The 20,790-nt window shown below is 39.8% G+C and overlaps 1 protein-coding gene across 1 annotated transcript in view; it reads left to right on the forward strand.

Moving 5' to 3' along the window:
- Positions 1–20,790, forward strand: part of TEX11 (testis expressed 11) — a 575,855-nt gene that overhangs the window by 390,422 nt on the left and 164,643 nt on the right. The window contains exon 23 of the mRNA XM_033944972.1: positions 20,157–20,227. Within this exon, the coding sequence (XP_033800863.1) occupies positions 20,157–20,227 (71 nt within the window). The remainder of the gene's footprint in view (positions 1–20,156; positions 20,228–20,790) is intronic.

Genomic DNA, 20,790 nt, shown 5'->3' on the forward strand with positions numbered 1-20,790 from the left:
CAGATGCAAAAAATGTGTTCAGTTTGTCAGCGATTGCTTTGTCCTCCTTTAGCGTTCCCTTTATTCCATGATCATCCAACGGTCCCACCACTTCCTTTGCGGGTCGTTTCCCCTTAATATATCGAAAGAACGGCTTGAATTTCTTCGCCTCCTTGGCTATTTTTTCCTCATAGTCTCTTTTGGCCCCTTTTACCGCCTTATGGCACCTGCGTTGATGTTGTATGTGCTTGTTCCAGTTTGCATCCGTTTTTGACCTTTTCCATTCCTTTAATGAAGTTTTCTTGTCTCTGATCGCTTCCTTCACATATACATTGAGCCACGCCGGTTCTTTGTTCTTTTTCCTCTTGGATCCCTTGTTGATATGCGGAATATATAGATTTTGCGCCTTGGTGACTGTGTCCTTAAAAAGGGACCAAGCTTGCTCTAGTGTTTTTACAGTGCTTATCCTCTTCTTAATCTTCTTCCCTACCATGAGTCTCATCCCTTTGTAATTCCCTTTTCGGAAGTTCAGTGCCGTGGCTATCATTTTGGACCGATGTTTCTCACCGGCGTCCAGATCAAAGTGGATCATATTGTGATCGATGCTTCCCAGCGTCCCTTCTACTTCTACATCTTAGAAACATAGAAACATAGAACATGACGGCAGAAAAGGGCCACGGCCCATCTAGTCTGCCCACACTAATGGCCCACCCCCTAACTACCTCCATGAAGAGATCTCACATGCCAATCCCATATTTTCTTAAAATCTGGCACGCTGCTGGCCTCAATTACCTGTTGTGGAAGATTATTCCAGCGATCAACCACCCTTTCGGTGAAGAAATATTTTCTGATGTCGCCATAAAATTTCCCACCCCTGATTTTCAACGGATGCCCTCTTGTTGCCGTGGGTCCTATAAGGAAAAAAAGATCCTCTTCCACCTTGATACGGTCTGTGACATATTTGAACGTCTTGATCATGTCTCCCCTCTCTCTGCGTTCCTCGAGTGAGTACAGCTGCAACTTACCCAGTCGTTCCTCATACGGGAAATCCTTGAGACCTGAGACCATCCTGGTGGCCATTTGCTGAACCGACTCAACTTTCCGCACATCTTTTTGATAATGCGGCCTTCAGAATTGTACACAGTATTCCAGATGGGGTCTCACCATGGATCTGTACAACGGCATTATGAAGAAACTTCTACAGATACAGCCCATGATTTGTATAGCCCTGGATGAAGCTTTCTCCACTTGATTGGCAGTCTTCATGTCTTCGCTAATGATCACCCCCAAGTCACGTTCTGCTACAGTCCTTGCTAGGATCTCACCATTTAGGGTGTAAGTCCTGCATGGATTTTTGCCACCAAGGTGCAAGACCTTGCATTTTTTGGCATTGAAACTTAGTTGCCAAGTCTTTGACCAATGCTCCAGCAGGAGTAGGTCCTGCATCATACTGTCGGGCATTGAGCTTTTGTTGGGCACTGTGCTTTTATTTGTTGTGCGGTTGCCTACTATGTTGCATAGTTTGGCGTCATAGGCGAATAATGTAATTTTACCTCGAAGCCCCTCAGCCAAGTCTCTTACGAAGATGTTAAATAGGATCGGGCCCAAGACCGAGCCCTGCGGCACTCCGCTGATCACCTCCGTCGTATCGGAGAGGGTACCGTTTACCACTACCCTCTGAAGTCTACCTCTAAGCCAGTCCCTAACCCATGCGGTTAGTGTTTCACCCAGTCCCATCGAACCCATCTTGCTCAATAACCTGTGGTGTGGGATGCTATCAAACGCTTTGCTGAAGTCCAAGTACACGATGTCTAGAGACTCCCCTATGTCCAGCTTTCTTGTTACCAAGTCAAAGAAGCTGATCAGATTTGATTGCCAGGACCTTCCCTTTGTAAAACCATGTTGATGGGGATCTCGTAGATTCTCCTCGATCAGAATCGTATCCAATTGGCGTTTGATTAGTGTTTCCATAAGTTTACTCACTATCGATGTGAGACTCATTGGTCTATAATTCTCAGCCTCCGTCATGTATCCCTTTTTGTGGAGTGGAATGACGTTAGCCATTTTCCAATCCATTTAGAATTAAGTCCAGAATTGCATTTCCTCTAGTATTTTCCTTGACAAGTTGTTCCAGGAAGCAATCGCCTACAGCATCCAAGAACTTGGTCTCTCTAATTCAGCCGGAGGTGCCTAGGTTCCAGTCTATTCCCGGATAGTTGAAGTCACCCATGATAACTGTGTTGCCTCCCTTGCAGTTGCGTTTAATCTCGTCTGTCATTTCTCCATCAATTTCTTTGGACTGCCCTGGGGGTCGGTAGTAGATGCCGATCTTCGTTTCCAGGCCATTTGTTCCTGGAATTTTGACCCATAGAGACTCTAACTTACCTGTCAGTTGTGGCGTGTTCTCTCCAACAGATTCAATTTCCTCTTTGACGTATATGGCAACGCCCCCACCTTTTTGAGCCACTCTGTCTCTGCGGTATAGTTTGTATCCCGGTAGCACAGTGTCCCAGACGTTTTCCTCAGTCCATCATGTTTCCGTGATGCCTATGATGTCAACGTTATCTTTTTGTGCTATGGTTTCTAATTCACCCATCTTATTTGTAAGGCTCCTTTGCGTTGTGTACATACACTTGAGTTTGAAGCTTTTTCCTTTCTTGCATTTCCTTCCCTCTTGTGTCTTTTTCGATCTCTCTTGCCTGTGATCCGGTGAGTCTTTCCCTCTATCTTCTTGCACGATATCCTCTGGGTATACCGGTTCCCGAACCATCGACTCTCTCTCTCTGTCGACTGTCGGCTTTCCCCTTCTTCCTAGTTTAAAAACTTGTCCACTTCTCTCTTGCTGTTGCTTGCAAGTAGCCTCATTCCGTCTCTGTTGAGGTGGAGTCCATCCTTCCTGTAGAGCTTGCTCTTCCCCCAGAACGTTGTCCAGTTGCGCACGAAGTGGAATCCTTCTTCCTCACACCAGCGCAGCATCCATGCGTTGACTGCTTGCAGCTCCATTTGCCACAACATGGTATGGTTCAACTTCAGGAAGGGTTTCACTAAATCAACCACATTAACCAAGGTCCAAACTTCGAAAGCATGGGAGATTTCATCCATCGGGCGCTGCAAAACCAAGCAGAAATAGATAATGTAGAGGTAATGTGGTCAACTCTGAAAACAACCATACACGAGGCAACCAACCGCTACATAAAATCAGTTAGTAAACGGCGAAGAATCAATAAACCACAGTGGTTCTCTGCGGAGATCTCAGACCTCATAAAAAAGAAGAAAAGAGCATTCATATCCTACAAACAAACAGGGAAGCAGGAATCTAGGGAAGACTATCTGGCCAAGTCAAAAGCAGTCAAAACAGCAGTCAGAGAGGCCAAATTTCGAATGGAGGAGAATCTAGCGAAGAACATCAAGAAGGGCAATAAATCCTTCTTCAGGTATATTAGTGACAGAAACAGAAACACAGATGGGATAGTACGCCTTAAGAAACCCGACGGGAACTATGTAGAATCAGACTCCGATAAAGCCAAAATCTTAAATGAATACTTCTGCTCAGTCTTCACTTGCAAGGCGTCGGGATCAGGCCCTCAGCTGCAGACAAGGCAAAGCTGAGAAGACCCGTTTTGAACTTTCGAGTTTACGCCTAGCAGTGTCTACTGCGAGCAATCAAAACTCAAGGTGAACAAAGCTATGGGACCAGACAAACTATACCCCAGGGTGCTCAGGGAGTTAAGTGACGTCTTGGCGAAACCGTTATCCGCGCTCTTCAACCTTTCCTTAAGTACAGGAAGAGTCCCATTGGACTGGAAAATGGCTAATGTCATTCCACTCCACAAAAAGGGATGCAAGACGGAGGCTGCAAATTACAGACTGGTGAGTCTCACAACGATAGTGAGCAAACTAATGGAAACTCTGATCAAACGCCAATTGGACATGATCCTGAACGAGGAGAATCTACGAGATCCCCATCAACACGGATTTACAAAGGGAAGGTCCTGCCAATTCAATCTCATCAGTTTCTTTGACTGGGTAACAAGAAAGCTGGACCTGGGAGAATCCCTGGACGTCATGTACCTGGACTTCAGTAAAGCTTTTGGTTTTATAAATCTTTATTCATTTTCTTATGTTACAACAAGTGTTTCAAATAAATTCATTATAAACTTGAATAATCACACTTGATTAACTTACAGATTAATATCAAATTTAAAATTTCTTTAGAAAATCAATATTTTATAAAGTTATAATATTATGTAAGAAATCTAAATTAATATAATTATTATTGAATATAATAATCTCCCCTCCCTCTCTCCCTCCCTATCAATATTGAATGAGAAATCTTTATTCATTTTCATATGTTACATCAACAATATAAATTCATACTAATATTTCAGAAAACTAAATTTATATAATTCTTAGTTAATATAATAATATCCCATCCCCTCCCCCCTCCCTTCTATTCAGTAATACATGAATAAAATTTTTAAATGTTATTTTATCCATATTTCATATTATAAATCTAGTATTAATATATTATATAATATTTAGAGATATGATCTCTTTTTCTTCTAATCAAATTCTATACATGGGAAAATTAATCATTCTTTACAATATTCAGTTAATGGTCTCCATATTTTTTGAAATTTATCTACATGTCCTTTTTGTGTTGCTATAGTGAGCTCCATTTTGTATATATGACATACAGAATTCCACCAGAATGTATAATTTAATCTGTCATGTTTTTTCCAATTGAATGTGATTTGTTGTATTGCTATTCCAGTTAAAATAAAAAGAAGTTTGTTATTACTTGATGATATTTGACTTTTTGCTCTCATAGTTGTTCCAAATAATATGGTATCATATGTCAAGGCTACCGGATTTTCTAACATCCTATTTATTTGGGGCCAGATTGATTTCCAGAATGTTAAGATGAATGGACAATAGAATAAAAGATGATCTAATGTCCCAATTTCAATATGACAGTGCCAGCATCTATTTGACCTAGAGCTATCTATTTTTTGTAATCGAACAGGGGTCCAGAAAGCTCTATGTAAAAGAAAAAACCAAGTTTGTCTCATAGATGCTGATACCGTACATTTTAGCCTCCAAGACCAAAGTCGTGGCCATTGAGATGCACTAATTTGGTGCTTTATCTCAATGCTCCAAATGTCTCTAAGACCATTTTTTGGTTTTTTATTTATATATTCGGATATTAATTTATACCACTGTGCAGCTTCATGACCTGTTGAATTAATCTGGAAACACAGGAATTCCAAACTGTGATAATTAGTAAGATTTTTCCATTCAGGGAACCCTACCTGAATGGATTGCTTCAATTGCAACCATTTAAAATATTGTGTTTTTTTAAGATCAAATTTATGTTGCAATTGTGAAAACTCCAGCAACTTTCCATTTTTTATTATATCATCTAAAATACGAATACCTGCTGTCATCCAGTTTTTCCAGATTATTTTGAAACCGCCTATTTTGATCTTGGGGTTTAACCAAATCGTTTGAGTTGTTGATTTACTAATTGGAATAGGAGTTAGATTACTTATATATCTTAAAGTTTTCCATGTATCCATGAATATTTTATGTTCTTTGTATAGCCTTGGCATTTTGATACTAACTACATGACTGAGACGTAAAGGAAACATGAGTCTCCATTCAAGCCAGAACCAATCTGGAATATTATCAGTGGGCTCTGGGAGGATCCAATACATACCTTGACGTAAAATATAGGCTTGATGATACCTATAGAAGTTGGGAAAATTTACCCCTCCCTCCGCAATTGGTCTTTGTAATGTCACTAAAGCAATTCTGGGATTTTTCCCAAGCCAAATAAATTTTGTCAATACCTTATTTAACTTTGTATAAAAAGAATCTTGAAAGAAAACTGATATCATTCCCATTTAGTAACAAACTACAGGTAAGATCATCATTTTAACTGTTTGTACTCTTCCCCACCAAGATAAATGTAAAGGATTCCATTGTTCACACATCTCTGTCACTTTTTGTAATAAACATTTTTCATTAATTTTCATTGTGTCTTCTAAATCTTTTGAAATCCAAATTCTAAGATATTTAATAGTATCCTCCTTCCAAACAAAAGAGAATGTATTAAATAAACCTTTTGTACAGTGTACATTTAATGGAAGTATTTCTGATTTATTCCAATTTATCTTATATCCTGAAAACTTTCCGAATTTATCAATTAGTTCAAGCAATTGTGGAATGGTGGATTCTGGATTCCTCAAATATAATAATAAATCATCAGCATAAGCTGATATTTTGTATTCTCTATCTGAATGAGGTATACCTTGTATTTCCTTTACTTGTTGGATTGCTAATATTAAGGGTTCTAAAACTATATCAAACAGTAAAGGAGACAAGGGACATCCTTGTCTAACTCATCTCTGTAGATTAAATTTTTCTGAAAATGTATTATTTATATATAATCTAGCAGAGGGGGAGCTATATAATGTTTGTATCATTTGTATGAATCCAGGACTTATACCAAACCATTCCATAGCCTGATACATAAATGTCCATTCTATTCTATCAAAGGCCTTTTCTGCATCTAAAGAAACAGCAAAAGTAGGCTCATTCATTTTCTTTGTTAAGTATAACATATGGAATGCTAATCTGGTATTATGAGATGAATGTCTTTGAGCAACGAATCCTGTTTGAGGCATACCTATAATATGGGGAAGAGCATTAGCCAATCTTAATGCAAGTATTTTTGCTAATATTTTTCCATCTACATTTATTAAAGATATTGGCCTATAGTTTGAAACCAATGTGGAATCTTTATTTGGCTTTGGTAAAACAATAATTAAAGATTCTGCTATAGTGCCATTTATACTTCCTTTATTAAGTTGATATTGAAAAAGATTTAATAAATAGGGTAATAATAAATTTTGAAATGTTTTATAAAATTCCACTGTATATCCATCACCACCTGGAGCGGATCCAACTCTAAGGGATTTCAAAGCTGTTTCTAATTCTTTTAATGATATTGGCTCTTCCATACTTCGTTTTATATGTTCAGGAACTTTTGGACCCTCTAACATTTTCAGAAATTCTAAACCATCTTTTTCTTTATTTAAATAAGTCTCGGAAGTATAAAGAGATTTATAAAATTTTAGAAATTGTTTTAAGATAGGTTCAATTTGTGTTAATGTGTCACCTTTTTCATCTTTTATAGCAATTATTTTTGATTTCTTTTTTTTCGCTTTGAGATAATTTGCCAATATTCTTCCCGACTTATTTGAGTTTCCATAATACAATGCCTGCTGGGAGAATAAATCTTTTCTTATCATCTTTGATGAGAATTCATTGTATTTTACTTTAAGTTTTAATAATTCTTGTTGTATAGAATATTCCCATTTTTCTATTAATTTTGATTCTAAAATTTTTATTTCTGTTTCCAAATTATAAAATTGTTTTCTATTTTGTTTATTAAGATAAGCCGAATAAGAAATAATTTGTCCTCTTATTGATACCTTAAAAGCATCCCATAATATTTCCCTAGAGATCTCATCTTTATCATTCATTTGAAAATAATCTTTCATTTTTGTTTGAAAATTCTCACAGAATATTGGATCAGCAAGCAATGTATTATCAAATTTCCATATTGGTCTATTTGTATTTTGATCTGTGATTTTAATTTCAATCCACACTCCACCATGATCAGATAATATGATTGGATCAATGGCAGCTTGTGTTACTTGATGTGCTAGGTGTTTTGATATAAATATATAATCTATTCTTGAAAAAGAATTATGAACATGAGAACAGAAAGAAAATTCCCGTCCATTAAAATGAAGTATTCGCCAAATATCTGTCAAATTACAAGTTTGTACCAAATTATCTAGTCCCATCGATTTCATATATCTACTTGGGTTTTTGTCTAATAAAGGATCCATAACAGCATTAAAATCCCCAGCTACTATTAGATTTGAAGTAGCCAGTGGTAAGATCAGTTGTTGAAGAGTCTTAAAAAATTCATTTTGTTTTGAATTAGGGGCATATATATTAAACAACGTCATGGTTGTATTTCCCATGCATATTTCCACTTTTACCCATCTGCCATGAACATCTGATTCTTTTAATTTAAATAAAGCTGAGCATTTTTTATTCACTAGAATAGCAACACCTGCTTTTTTCCCTATGGCTGGTGAATAAAAACAATGCTTTATCCAACCACCTGTCAACTTATTAGATTCAATGTTTGAAAGGTGGGTCTCTTGTATGCAACATATATCTGCATTTTGCCTTTTTAAGAACAGTAATGCTTTTTTCCTTTTTATAACATGATTTAGACCATTAACATTCAAAGATATTATTTTAAGAGACATTTATAATTATAATTTTTATAATATATTTTCTATATAATGATATATAATGTTTTTTATTAATATATTTTCCCAATATACTTAATAAATTATAATTTCCTTTTATTATTTCTATATCTCCTTTATATCTTTCTTTCCTATTCCCTCCCTTATCCCTATTTCCCTCCCTCCCCCCCCCCTCTTATTAAATACGATTACTTGGGTACGCAAGATGAGGTTAGGTTAAAATAACTCCCCCAAGCTAAGTTAAAATATTCTTTATTTACTACTAATAATTTATCTCCCTTTATCTAATATATTTCCTATATATCTAGCAAATATATATTTTTCTTATATAAATTTTATATAAAAAGTTAATGTATTTAAATCTATATAAGAAAATATTATCTTATCTTTTGATAAATCTATATAAGATTTATCAATGAGATTTACAATCTTGCATATATTTATCAAGAATCAACTTTACATTCATTATATTGATATCTAATATTATTATTATTTTAATAATACTATGTGGATCATGAAGTGGAGTCTGTGTGTCTTAAAATGTCTTTATATAGGTATGTTTGTTGCAATCAGTCTATTTTCAACTTTTATTCCAATTTGTGTTGTGAGGAAGAGATTTAGGTAAAATTCCCAGTTGTAAGACTCCTAGATTCTTTTCTTTTCTCCAATTTCTGTCCCCAAAAACGTTTTTGTGTTGCCTATTCAATTCAACCTTGTAGGATTCAGTATTCCTCTTTCATTGTTTCTGCTAAATATTCCAAGATATTCATCATTCCCTTAAGAGAGCAAGTAATGAAGATGTTTCCTGACTAGGGAATTGATTTTATTTTTGTCAGTATTGAGGACAGCCTGTCAGTCAAAGTGCCAGAGAAATAAAAGCGCTTAAATAACTTCGAAGCTAGTTCAGTATTCGAGAAGGAGAAAATCAGTTACACCTTACATACAGCACAGTCTTTTTGGATTTATTCTGTGTTATTCCATACTGAATCTCCTCTCTTTCATAACAAACTTAGCAACATTTTAGAATCGGAGAGGAGTTATTAATTACATATTTAGCTCGTCGTGAAAAGGTTGTCCGTGGAAGGCGACGCTTCTCCCTGGGACTCTTTTAATTTACAAAAGTACAACGTCCCCTGTCACCTCTATGTTCTCCAAATCTATCTAAAGAGAGTAAGCGGTCTTCCTCAATAGTAAGCATCACTCGATATATATAATTCACTGTTTCTTACATATAAGGAGAAGGTGGGGTGTAGGAATTAATTAAAGTTTGAAATATAATCTGCAGAGAGACTTTTAAGAGATAGAATCAAAACGGAAGCACTTCCTTTTACAGCATATTCTCTCTGTCGACCAATCTCTTTTTGTTTTGTATTTTGTAACTCCCCAGCAGCGTGATTGGAGATTTTTCCTGTCCATCAATCACATTTCCTGTTTGTATATAACCACTCCCATATTTAGTTACCATATTTACTTCTCTGTAAATTTTTCATTCGGATCTCCATTTAATCCACGTTTTCTTCTGTAAGTATATTTTCTTCAAAATGTTTATAAAACTTTCCTTTAAAAAGTATAAGTTTATGTACTTTTATAAAGTTTGTTTTATTTCTTTTATTTCCTTCATAGAATGTTGGTTTTGTATAGTTCCATGTGTGTGCTGCAGCACATGTAGTTTCAGTCCGTTGTTTTTTGAATCCACTTCAAAGTTCTAGATTTTAACTGTAAGTCATATTATTAATAAAATCAATTCTTATATGGTGAATATTTTAGTAAAGTATTAACAGATTTATACATACTCATTTTTCTCATTAGGATTTCCATTAAGATGTTTAGGATGTCATGGGTTGTTCATATTGGTCCAGAAATTCTTGTAGTTTTGTTGGATCTGTAAAATTCTGAGTTTTATTTGCAATAGTGATCTTCATTATTGCTGGATAAAGGAGCCCATATCTAGCCCCTAAAGATTTCAGTTGTGGTCTCATATCTAAAACTTTTTTCCTTTTTAATGCAGTTTCCCTCGCAAAATCAGGGACAATATGTATTTTTGAATCTTGACATTTGAGATTTTTATTTTCTTTAGCTAATTGACAAATTTCCAGCGCTTGTTGATGTCTCAGTAGTTTGAATATTAATGTCCTTGGTCCAGTTTATGAAGTTTTCCTTTGTGTTGGTATCCGGTGTGCCCTTTCGATTTCCAGTGGTGTTTTAAATTTTAATGGTAGCACTTTAGGTAGAAAGTGTTCCAAAAAAGTAATAGGATTATTTTTTTCTACCCCTTCCGGTATTCCTATTATTCTTAAATTATTTCTTCTTTCACGGTTCCGGCTGTCTTCAAGGTCTTTTTTAATTTATTCTACCTCTTTTCATATGATTTTGTTTTGTCTTGCGTTCAGATTAAGTTGTTCAAAGTTATCCTCTATTAGGTTTATTCTGTTTTCCGTCACTTCCACTCTTTTAGTTAATGCTGCTGCATCTTCAATAGCTTTTTGTAGTTTTTTGTTGCTGTCCAGAACAATTTCTTTAATTTGTCTTAATTCTTCCATTACATCGAGGTTGTCATCTGATGGCAGTGGAGCTTTTGAAGGAGTGATGCTTGGCTCCGGTTTTGATCGTTTATTACTTCCTGTACCGGATCCTCCTGCTCCTAAATCGCTTTTGTTCTGTTTGCTAGACATCATTGTCTTTCAATATTTAGATATTTTTCTTTTGAATTTTGATTTTTTTTTTGTAGTAATTTCAAAATTATAGCTTTTGAGTATGGAGCTATTCGTTTACCCGACCATCGGAATGCGCGTCCAAGCCACGCCCCTCCTTCAGTAAAGCTTTTGATAGCGTCCCACACCGCAGGCTGTTGAGCAAGATGAAATCGATGGGGTAAGGAAAGACACTAACTGCATGGGTCAATGATTGGCTAAGTGGCAGACATCAGAGGGTGGTGTCAACGGTACCCTTTCTAAAACATCGGAGGTGACCAGCGGAGTACCGCAGCACTCAGTTTTGGGTCCGCTCCTTTTCAACATATTTATAGGGGACCTGACTCAAGGGCTTCAAGGTAAAATAACATTATTCGCTGATGACGCCAAACTATGTAATATAGTAAGCGAATACAATTTGCAGGATAGTATGGCGCAAGACCTGCTTATATTGGAAAGTTGGTCCTCAACCTGGCAGCTGGGCTTCAATGCTAAAAAATGTAAGGTCATGCACCTCGGTAGCAAAAACCCATGCAGAACTTACACCTTGAATGGTGAGACCTTAGCTAGGACTTCAGCAGAACGAGATTTAGGAGTAATCATCAGTGCAGACATGAAAAATGCCAATCAAGTGGAGAAAGCTTCATCTAAGGCAAGGCAGATGATGGGGTGTATCCGTAGAAGTTTCATCAGCTGGAAGCCGGAAGTCATAATGCCATTGTACAGAACCATGGTGAGACCTCATCTGGAGTACTGTGTGCAATTCCGGAGGCCACATTACCGTAAAGATGTGCTAAGAGTCAAGTTGGTTCAACGGATGGCCACCAGGATGGTCTCGGGGCTCAAGGGTCTCTCGTACGAAGCGAGACTGAACAAATTGCAGCTCTACACTCTCGAAGAACGTAAGGAGAGGGGAGACATGATTGAGACATTTAAATACATCACCGGATTTGTCGAGGTGGAAGATGATTTTTCTTTCTCAAGGGACCCTCGGCCACAAGAGGGCATCCGCTCAAACTCCGGGGCGGGAAATTTCAGGGCGACACCAGGAAGTATTTCTTCACCGAAAGGGTGGTTGATCATTGGAACGAGCTTCCACTGCAGGTGATCAAGGCCAACAGCGTGCCAGACTTTAAGAATAAATGGGATGCCTATGTGGGATCCCTACGGCGGTCGAGTTAGGGAATTGGGTCATTAGGTGGGGTCTCTAGGAGAATAGACTTAGGGGGGTGGGTCAATAGAATGGGCAGACTTGATGGGCTATAGCCCTTTTCTGCCGTCATTTTTCTATGTTTCTATGTTTCTAACATCTTCGTAAGAGACTTGGCTAAGGGGCTTCAAGGAAAAATTACATTATTCGCCAATGACGCCAAACTATGCAATATAGTTGACAAGAGCACAACAGACAAAAACACAGTGCCTAACAAAAGCTCAATGCCTGATAGTATGACGCATGACTTACTCCTACTGGAGCATTGGTCCAGGACCTGGCAACTAAGTTTCAATGCCAAAAAATGCAAGGTCATGCACCTCGGCAGCAAAAATCCATGCAGGACTTACACCCTAAATGGTGAGACCCTAGCAAGGACTGTAGCAGAATGAGACTTGAGGGTGATCATTAGTGAAGACATGAAGACTGCCAACCAAGTGGAGAAAGCTTCAACCAAGGCTAGACAAATCATAGGTTGTATCCGTAGAAGTTTCATCAGCCGTAACCCAAGGTCATAATGCCGTTGTACAGATCCATGGTGAGACCCCATCTGGAATACTGTATACAATTCTGGAGGCCACATTACCACAAAGATGTGCTGAGAGTTGAGTCAGTTCAGCGAATGGCCACCCGGATGGTCTCAGGACTCAAGGATCTCCCGTATGAGGAATGGCTGGATAAGTTGCAGCTATACTCACTTGATGAACGCAGAGAGAGGGGAGACATTATCGAGACGTTCAAATATGTCACGGGCCATATCGAGGTGGAAGAAGATATCTTTTTTCTTAAAGGTCCCGCGGCTACAAGAGGGCATCCGTTAAAACTCGGGGGTGGGAAATTTCATGGTGATACCAGAAAATATTTCTTCACCGAAAGGGTGGTTGATCGCTGGAATAGTCTTACATTACATTACATTACATTAGGAACTTCTATTCCGCCTATACCTTGCAGTTCAAGGCGGATTACAAAAGAGCTAACTGGACATTTCCAGTGAAGTTACAACAGTTTTGGGGTTTTTTTGTTTGTTTGGGTTTTTTTGGTTACAAGGGAGGGAGGTACCTGGATTAATTCTGGAAGAACTTGCAAATTGGATATTAAATTGACTGTACGTTACTGTGTGATATAACAAATAGATTACAGTTAGAGTACAAATAAGATTACGTTACATTTCAGGGATCTGAATACTTGGTTGGTGTTTTGGGGATGAAGAGATTATTTAAGTGGAGGTTTTGGGGGAGAATTTATCTAGGAGGAGGGGGAAGAGTTGGGTTAAGATATCTGGATAAATTTTTTTGAAAAGTAGGGTTTTGATTTCTTTTCAAAAAGTTTTGAAGTCGCCCGTTGCCGTCAATAGGTTGGAGATGGAGTGGTTAAGTTTTGCTGCTTGCATCGCCAGAAGGTTATCAAACATCTTTTTGCGCTGAGTGCCCTTGAGTGGAGGAAAGGCAAAAGGGTTCGGAGTTCTTCTTTGTTTTGAGGTGAGGATCTGGTTTAGGCGGTTGTTTAGATAGGGGGGGCAGAGCCGTTTAATGCTTTGAATAATAGACAGTAGAATTTGAATTGAATTTGTGCTTGCATAGGTAGCCAGTGAGAGTCTAGGAAGGCAGTTGTAATATGATCATATTTTCTCAGGGAGTAGATCAGTCTGAGGGCAGTGTTTTGTATAGTCTGAAGTTGTTTTATCATGTTGGCAGGACAAGGTAGATAGAGGGAGTTGCAATAGTCCAGTAGACCTAAGACTAGGGATTGGACAATTAGCCTGAATTGTGCTGAGTTGAAGAATTTTCTTATTTTACATAGATTTCTCATAATTAAAAAAGCTTTCTGGGATGTTTTATTGATTTGGGACTGCATTGTGCAGTATCTGTCTATCGTATTGGGTATTTGGTGTTTTTAATTTTCAGTTCTGTAATGGTGGGAGTTTTGGCCTTTTCGAGCAGAAGTAATTTTGTTTTATCTGAGTTTAGTTTCAGTTTGTGGTCTACCATCCATTTTTCCACTGCATCTAGGGTTATTTCCAGTTTTGCTGTAGTGGTGGGCTCTGATGGGTCAAAGGGGAGGAGTAAGGTGATGTCGTCTGCGTAGCTGAAGGATGTAACATTTAAGTTATCTAAAGTGGCTCCAAGGGAGGAAATAAAGAGGTTGAAGAGCGTAGGTGATAGAGGTGATCCTTGTGGAACTCCGCATGGGTTGGACCATGGTTCTGATTTGATATTATTGGACTTTACCCTGTAGGTTCTTGATTTGAGGAATCCTTGGAACCAATTGTAGACCTTGCCTGAGATCCCAATGGCGTCAAGTATCTGTAGCAGTATGGAGTGGTCGACCAGGTCAAATGCTGCGGAGAGGTCAAGTTGGATAAGCATCATCTTTTTGCCTTTGCTAAGTTTGCTGTTGAGCTGTGTCTAGTAGTGTTACAAGTAGTGTTTCTGTGCTGTGGTTGGTTCGAAATCCTGATTGTGAGGGGTGAAGTAGATTATGGTCTTCCAGGTAGTTGGTGAGGTATTGTGCAATTAGACCTTCTATTATTTTAACGTATATTGGTATTGAAGCGATTGGTGTGTAGTTGGAGGGATTATCTATTGGGCCTTTGTGGTCTTTCATAATTGGGGTGATTATGATCTCTCCAAGGTCTTGAGGGAATTGACCTTCTGTTAATGTGGTTTGAATCCATAGCATGAGGTGGCTCTGAATGTGGTGGAGGAGTTTGATAACAGGTAGGTGGGGCAGTTATTTAGGTCGCAAGAAGCTTGGCTATATTTTTTGTAGAGTCGATTCATATCTGACCAATGTAATACGGGGAAGACTGTCCAACTTCTGTCTGCGGCGATGGCTTCTCCTGTTGAAGGGTTTGTTGTTATCTTGTCGAGGTGGGTGTGAGTATTGTTGAATGTGGTTCTGATCTTGGTGGTCTTATTTTTGAAATGATCTGCTAGTTGGATAGCTGTCGGTGGGTGGTTTCCTTGTGTAGCTAGGTGAGGTTTGGTGTCAGTGAGATTCTTTACTAGATTGAATAGCTTTTTTGTGTCTAGGGTTTCCGTGCCTATCATTTTGGAGTAGTAGGCTTTCCGTTTTTCCTTGAGTGTGTTCTTGTATTGGTTGATTTGAGTTCTCCATGCTGTTTTTGTGTGTTCTAGGTTCTTTTTTTTCCATTCTCTTTCTAGTTGTCTGCAGAGCTTTTTTAGTTGGAGAAGTTCAGTGTCGAACCATTTGTCTGACGGTCTGCAGATTCTGGATTTTGATTTTTCAGGAGCTAGCTCATTCAGGATGGTTTCGCTTACAGTACACCACTGTATTATGAATTCGTCAGGGGCTATATTGGTGATTGCGGGGTCTGCTTTGTCCCAGAATGTGGAGGGTTCGATTTTTTGGCGTGTTTTGAAGGAGGTTTTGGGAGGGGGTTGCTTGTTATTGCGTTGAGCCCAATTGATGTTAAAGGTGTATTTGTAGTGATCTGACCAGAGGGAGGGGTGCCAGGCCCCATTTGAGATGTGGATTTCGGGATTGTGAGTGTGTTGGGACATGTATGCAGCGACATCTAGTTGGTGGCCTTTTTCGTGTGTTAGTTGGGGGTTGAGGATCTGGTAGTTCAGTGCTTTGAGGTATGAGAGTATATTTTCTACTTGTTTGGAGGTGTGGTCTTCTAGGTGGAGGTTTATGTCTCCAAGGAGTAGGTTATGAGGTGATGTTAGGGAGTTCTGATAAATGAATTCTTCGAGAGCTTGTTTGTTAGCATTCCATTTTCCTGGTGTTGTGTAACAAAGAATGCAGGTTAGAGTTCCTATGAGTGTATCGTTGGATAATTGGCAGGCTAGGAGATCTAGATGGGGAGTGGAGTGTTTGTCTAGGGTCTTTAAGTTGATGTTTTTGAGTATGATGGCTAGACCTCCTCGTTTTTTTTCTCTGCAGACCAATTCTATTTTGTAACCCTTCGGGCAGAGTTCTGTGATGCTGGGATCCGAGTCAGAGGTTAGCCAGGTTTCGGCTAGGAATAAGCAACTTAACTGTTTTTTAACTATCCAGTCCTTTATAAGGTTTGCTTTTGTGCTTATTGATCTGATGTTCATATATGCATAGGCTAGTGAGGTATAATTTGTGTGGGGAGATGGGGTGCATTTTGGGTGGAGGAAATTTTTAGTTTGAGGGTGAGAATTGTGGACTGAAGATCTTGGTTTTGGGGGTGGTCTTTTTCCCCAGCTAGTAGGTATGCTGATATTGATATGGTTGAATGAGGAGCAGTCTATCAGGTTTCTGGTAGAGTAGAGTTTTCTGGATGGTTGAGGATGCCTGTAGGATTCTGTTAAGGTTGGGATTGAGGATGTATGGTACCCTGCTGTTTTTCTGTTGGTTAGGAATAGGAAGAGTAGTAGATGGACGAGTAAACTTGTTGTTAAACCGGGAGACATTGTGTTTTTGTGTGTAGAGGGGTATCTTCTTTAGCCTGGTACCTGGTGTGAGGTGCAAGAATCTGGGAGGTGTAGAGAAGGTTGGGGGAGGGGAGAGTGTCTTTCTTCCACTCTGTCCTGTTGTGTTAGGGAGTCTGCTATGCTCACTTGTGAGTTCTGATCTGGGAATGTTTCCTCTTCCAGTTGGTTGGGGGGAGTAAGTGAAGTGGGACTCACTCACTTTGAGGGTAAGACCGCTGGTGTTCCCTCTGAGTTTGGTGGGGTGGGCGGTTTCCCGGCGTCGGCAACGTTGAGATAGCTTCCTTTCCTGGAAGGCTGGTAGGATGGAGTCGGTTCAGAGTAGAAAGTGGTTTTCGGAAGATTTTTGGGGAGAATGGTCGTATCTGCCGTCGATGGTGGTTGGACTGCTTCCCTGCAGTCGCTTCACAAAGGCACACACTACGGCGAACGCGCACTAAGTCTTCCACTACAGGTAATTGATGCCAGCAGTTTGCCAGATTTTAAGAAAAAGTGGGATTGGCATGTGGGATCTCTTCATGGAGGAAGTTAGGGGGTGGGTCATTAGTGTGGGCAGACTAGATGGGCCCTGGCCCTTTTCTGCCGTCAGTTTCCATGTTTCTATGTAAATGCAAAGTGATGCACATTTGAAAGAATCACAGCTACCAGATGCTAGGGTCCACTTTGAGGGTTAGTGCCCAAGAAAAGGATCTGGTATCATTGTAGACAATATGATGAAACCTTCCACCCAATGTGTGGCGGCGGCCAAAAAAGCAAACAGGATGCTGGGAATTATTTAAAAAGGGATGGTTAACAAGACTGAGAATGTCATAATGCCCCTGTATCGCTCATCTGGAATATTGCGTTCAGTTCTGGTCTCCTTATCTCAAGAAAGATAGAGTGGTGCTAGAAAAGGTTCAAAGAAGAGCAACCAAGATGGTAAACGGGATAGAACTCCTCTCGTATGAGGAAAGACTAAAATGGTTAGGGCTCTTCAGCTTGGAAAAGAGATGGCTGAGGGAAGATATGATTGAAGTCTACAAAATCCTGAATGGAGTAGAACGGGTACAAGTGGATCGATTTTTCACTCCGTCAAAAATTACAAAGACTAGGGGACACTCGATGAAGTTACAGGGAAATACTTTTAAAACCAACAGGAGGAAATTTTTTTTCACTCAGAGAATAGTTAAGCTCTGGAAAGTGTTGCCAGAGGATGTGGTAAGAGCGGATAGAGTAGCTGGTTTTAAGAAAGATTTGGACAAGTTCCTGGAGGAAAAGTTCATAGTCTGTTATTGAGAAAGACATGGGGGAAGCCACTGCTTGCCCTGTATTGGTAGTTTGGAATGTTGCTACTACTAGGGTTTTAGCCAGGTAGTAGTGACCTGGATTGACCACCGTGAGAACGGGCTACTGAGCTTGATGGACCGTTGGTCTGACCCAGTAAGGCTATTCTTATGTTCTTATGACTTCCTCTTAAACACTCCTGGCTTTCTTTCACCATTATAGATATGTCTCTACTGGGACTCCCTAAATATCCTGTTTCAATAGTATCCTTTAAGAATATTCCATACTGAACCATCCACTCCTGGACGACTGTTGGCTTTCTTCCCCATCTCAGTTTAAAAGCTATTCTATCTCCTTTTTAAATGTTAGCGCCAGCAACCTGGTTCCATCCCAGTTAAGATGGAGTCCATCCTTTTGGAATAAGATCTCCCTTTCCCCGAAGGTTGCCCAGTTCCTAAGAAATCTAAATCCCTCATCCCTGCACCATTGTCTCAACAATGCATTGAAACATTGAAGCTCTGCCTGCCTCTTCCGTCCTGCACGTTGAACTGGAAGCATTTCTGGAAATGCTACCGTGGAGGATCTGGATTTCAGCTTTCTATCTTAGAGCCTAAATTTGTCTTCCAGATCCTTTCTCCCACATTTTCCTATGTCGTTGGTATTTACATGTATCAAGTTAGCCTGCTCCTCCCCAGCACTATCTAAAATCCTATCTAAGTAATGTGTAAGGTCCGTCATCTTCGCAGAAAGCAGGCAAGCGAGTTTATGACAATTTATTGGTCGATATTCAAAATGATTTACCATATATTTTGCTCCATAAGACGCACTTTTTTTCCACCCAAAAGGTGGAAATCTCGGTGCATCTTATGGAGTGAAGGTACAGTTTTGACATCCCCTGAACTCCCCCTGCCGCCGCACCGTTTTAAACACCTACCTACCACTGCACCATTTTAAAGCACCCTGCCGCCATACCTTTTAAAACATCCACCCAACCACCTACCCACCCGCCGTCGTCACTGCCGCCACCGTAGCTGTACCTTTTAAAACAGCTATCCGCCCTCTGCTGCCTCCTCCTCCTCCTCTGTCGTAGTCGTCGTTGCAGTCCTTGGTGATCTAGCGTGTACCCCTCCCTCACTAGCGGCACACAGGTCAGGAGCACGGACGTCAGCTGCAAGTTTTCCGCGCTCCCGCGCTGTTTTCTAAATGGCTTCGCCAGTTCTCTTGGGACTCATGAGAACTGACGAAGCCATTTAGAAAACAGCGCGGGCGTAAACGGGTGCGCGGAAACTTGCTGCTGATGTCCACGCTTCTGACCTGTGCGCCACTAGCGAGGGATACACGCTGGACCACCAAGTACGGGGGGATGATTTAAAAATACTGGGGGGTATCTAAAAGTACTGGGGGGATGGTTTATCTAAAAATACTGGGGGATTATCTAAAAGTACTGGGGGGGAAGATAGATCTAAAAATACTGGGGGGGATAGTTTAAAAGTACAGGGGGATGATTTAAAAAGGTATGGGGGGAGGCTGGGGGGCTGGCTGGCTTGGGGTGGCTGGCTTGGGGCGGGCTAGCTGCCACTATGCATGTCTACCATTAGACGTGCCCACTTCTAGACGTGCCCTATACCCTGTCCTGGCCTACCACTAGACCACTAGTGGGGGGACAGAGTACAGGGCACATCATTTGGTTCAAAATTTTTTTTCTTGGTTTTTCCTCTTCTACAGGTGGGTGCGTCTTATGGTGAGGTGTGTCTTATGGAGCGAAAAATATGGTAACAGCCCAGATATGACCACACACTTGGTTAAATTGTTTGTTTGGGGCTATCCGCTAATTTTCTGTGGCACTTAACTGGTTATCGATGCTGAAAAGTAGTGGTTATCACCTAAAGGAAAACTAGCTCTTTGGGGAGGGTGCGTTCCATGGGCAGAATCAGCACTTGGATGATTAAGTATCGATATTCAACACTTAACTGACCAGAGTAACTGCATAAAACAGTCCTATCTTTATGCAGCAGTGCATGGCTGGTTAAGTTTTGAACATCAGCTTAACTGGTCACATGCTAGCCAGTGCTGCATAAACTGGATATTCTGTGCGAAAGCCTAGACATGACCTGGTATTGAATATCTGGGGATCAGCAAAACACTCACCACTGCTGGCTGAATATTTATCCCTCAGTTACTAACTTTTCTTTGTTCAGATATCTAACTATTATCTTTTTTTAAATTTAATTAGCTTGGAATTTAGCAGTGCAGAGTGAAGAATACCCAGAGTATATGAGAAACTTCTTCATAGTCTCCTTCAAGGTATCTTACTTGTTCTGGATGTTGGCTTTGCAGTATCTGAATTCAAATTGTTTCCATTCTATGTCACAGTGTGTATGGAGGTAAGACACAAAATGGATTTGTTGTAAATTGTATTGCAATGAAATAGCCTGATGGTTAGTGCAGTGCCGTGAGAACCAGGGGATCCAAACTCAATTTCTATTTCTGTTCCTTGTGACTCTGCAGAAACCACTAAGAAACAGAGAAACAAGATGGCATATAAAGGCCAATGGCCCATTCATTCTGCCTACACACAGTATCCACTATCTCCTCTCCCTAAGAGATCCCACATGCCTGTCCTGCCCTATCTTGAATTCAGACACAGTGTTTCCACCATCTCTACCGGGAGACTATTGCACTCATCTACCACTCTTTCTATAAATATTTCCTTAAATTACTCCTGAGCATATCACCTCTTAACGTAATCCTATTCCCTCTCCTTCTGAGTTTTCCTTCATATGAAAAAGACTCACTTCCTGTACATTAACACCATGGAGATATTTAAACGTCTCTTATCATATCCCCTTCCTCCTGTCTTTCTTCCA

This window comes from Geotrypetes seraphini, chromosome 5, assembly GCF_902459505.1.
Source record: "Geotrypetes seraphini chromosome 5, aGeoSer1.1, whole genome shotgun sequence".
In the NCBI taxonomy this organism is placed as follows: Eukaryota; Metazoa; Chordata; class Amphibia; order Gymnophiona; family Dermophiidae; genus Geotrypetes; species Geotrypetes seraphini.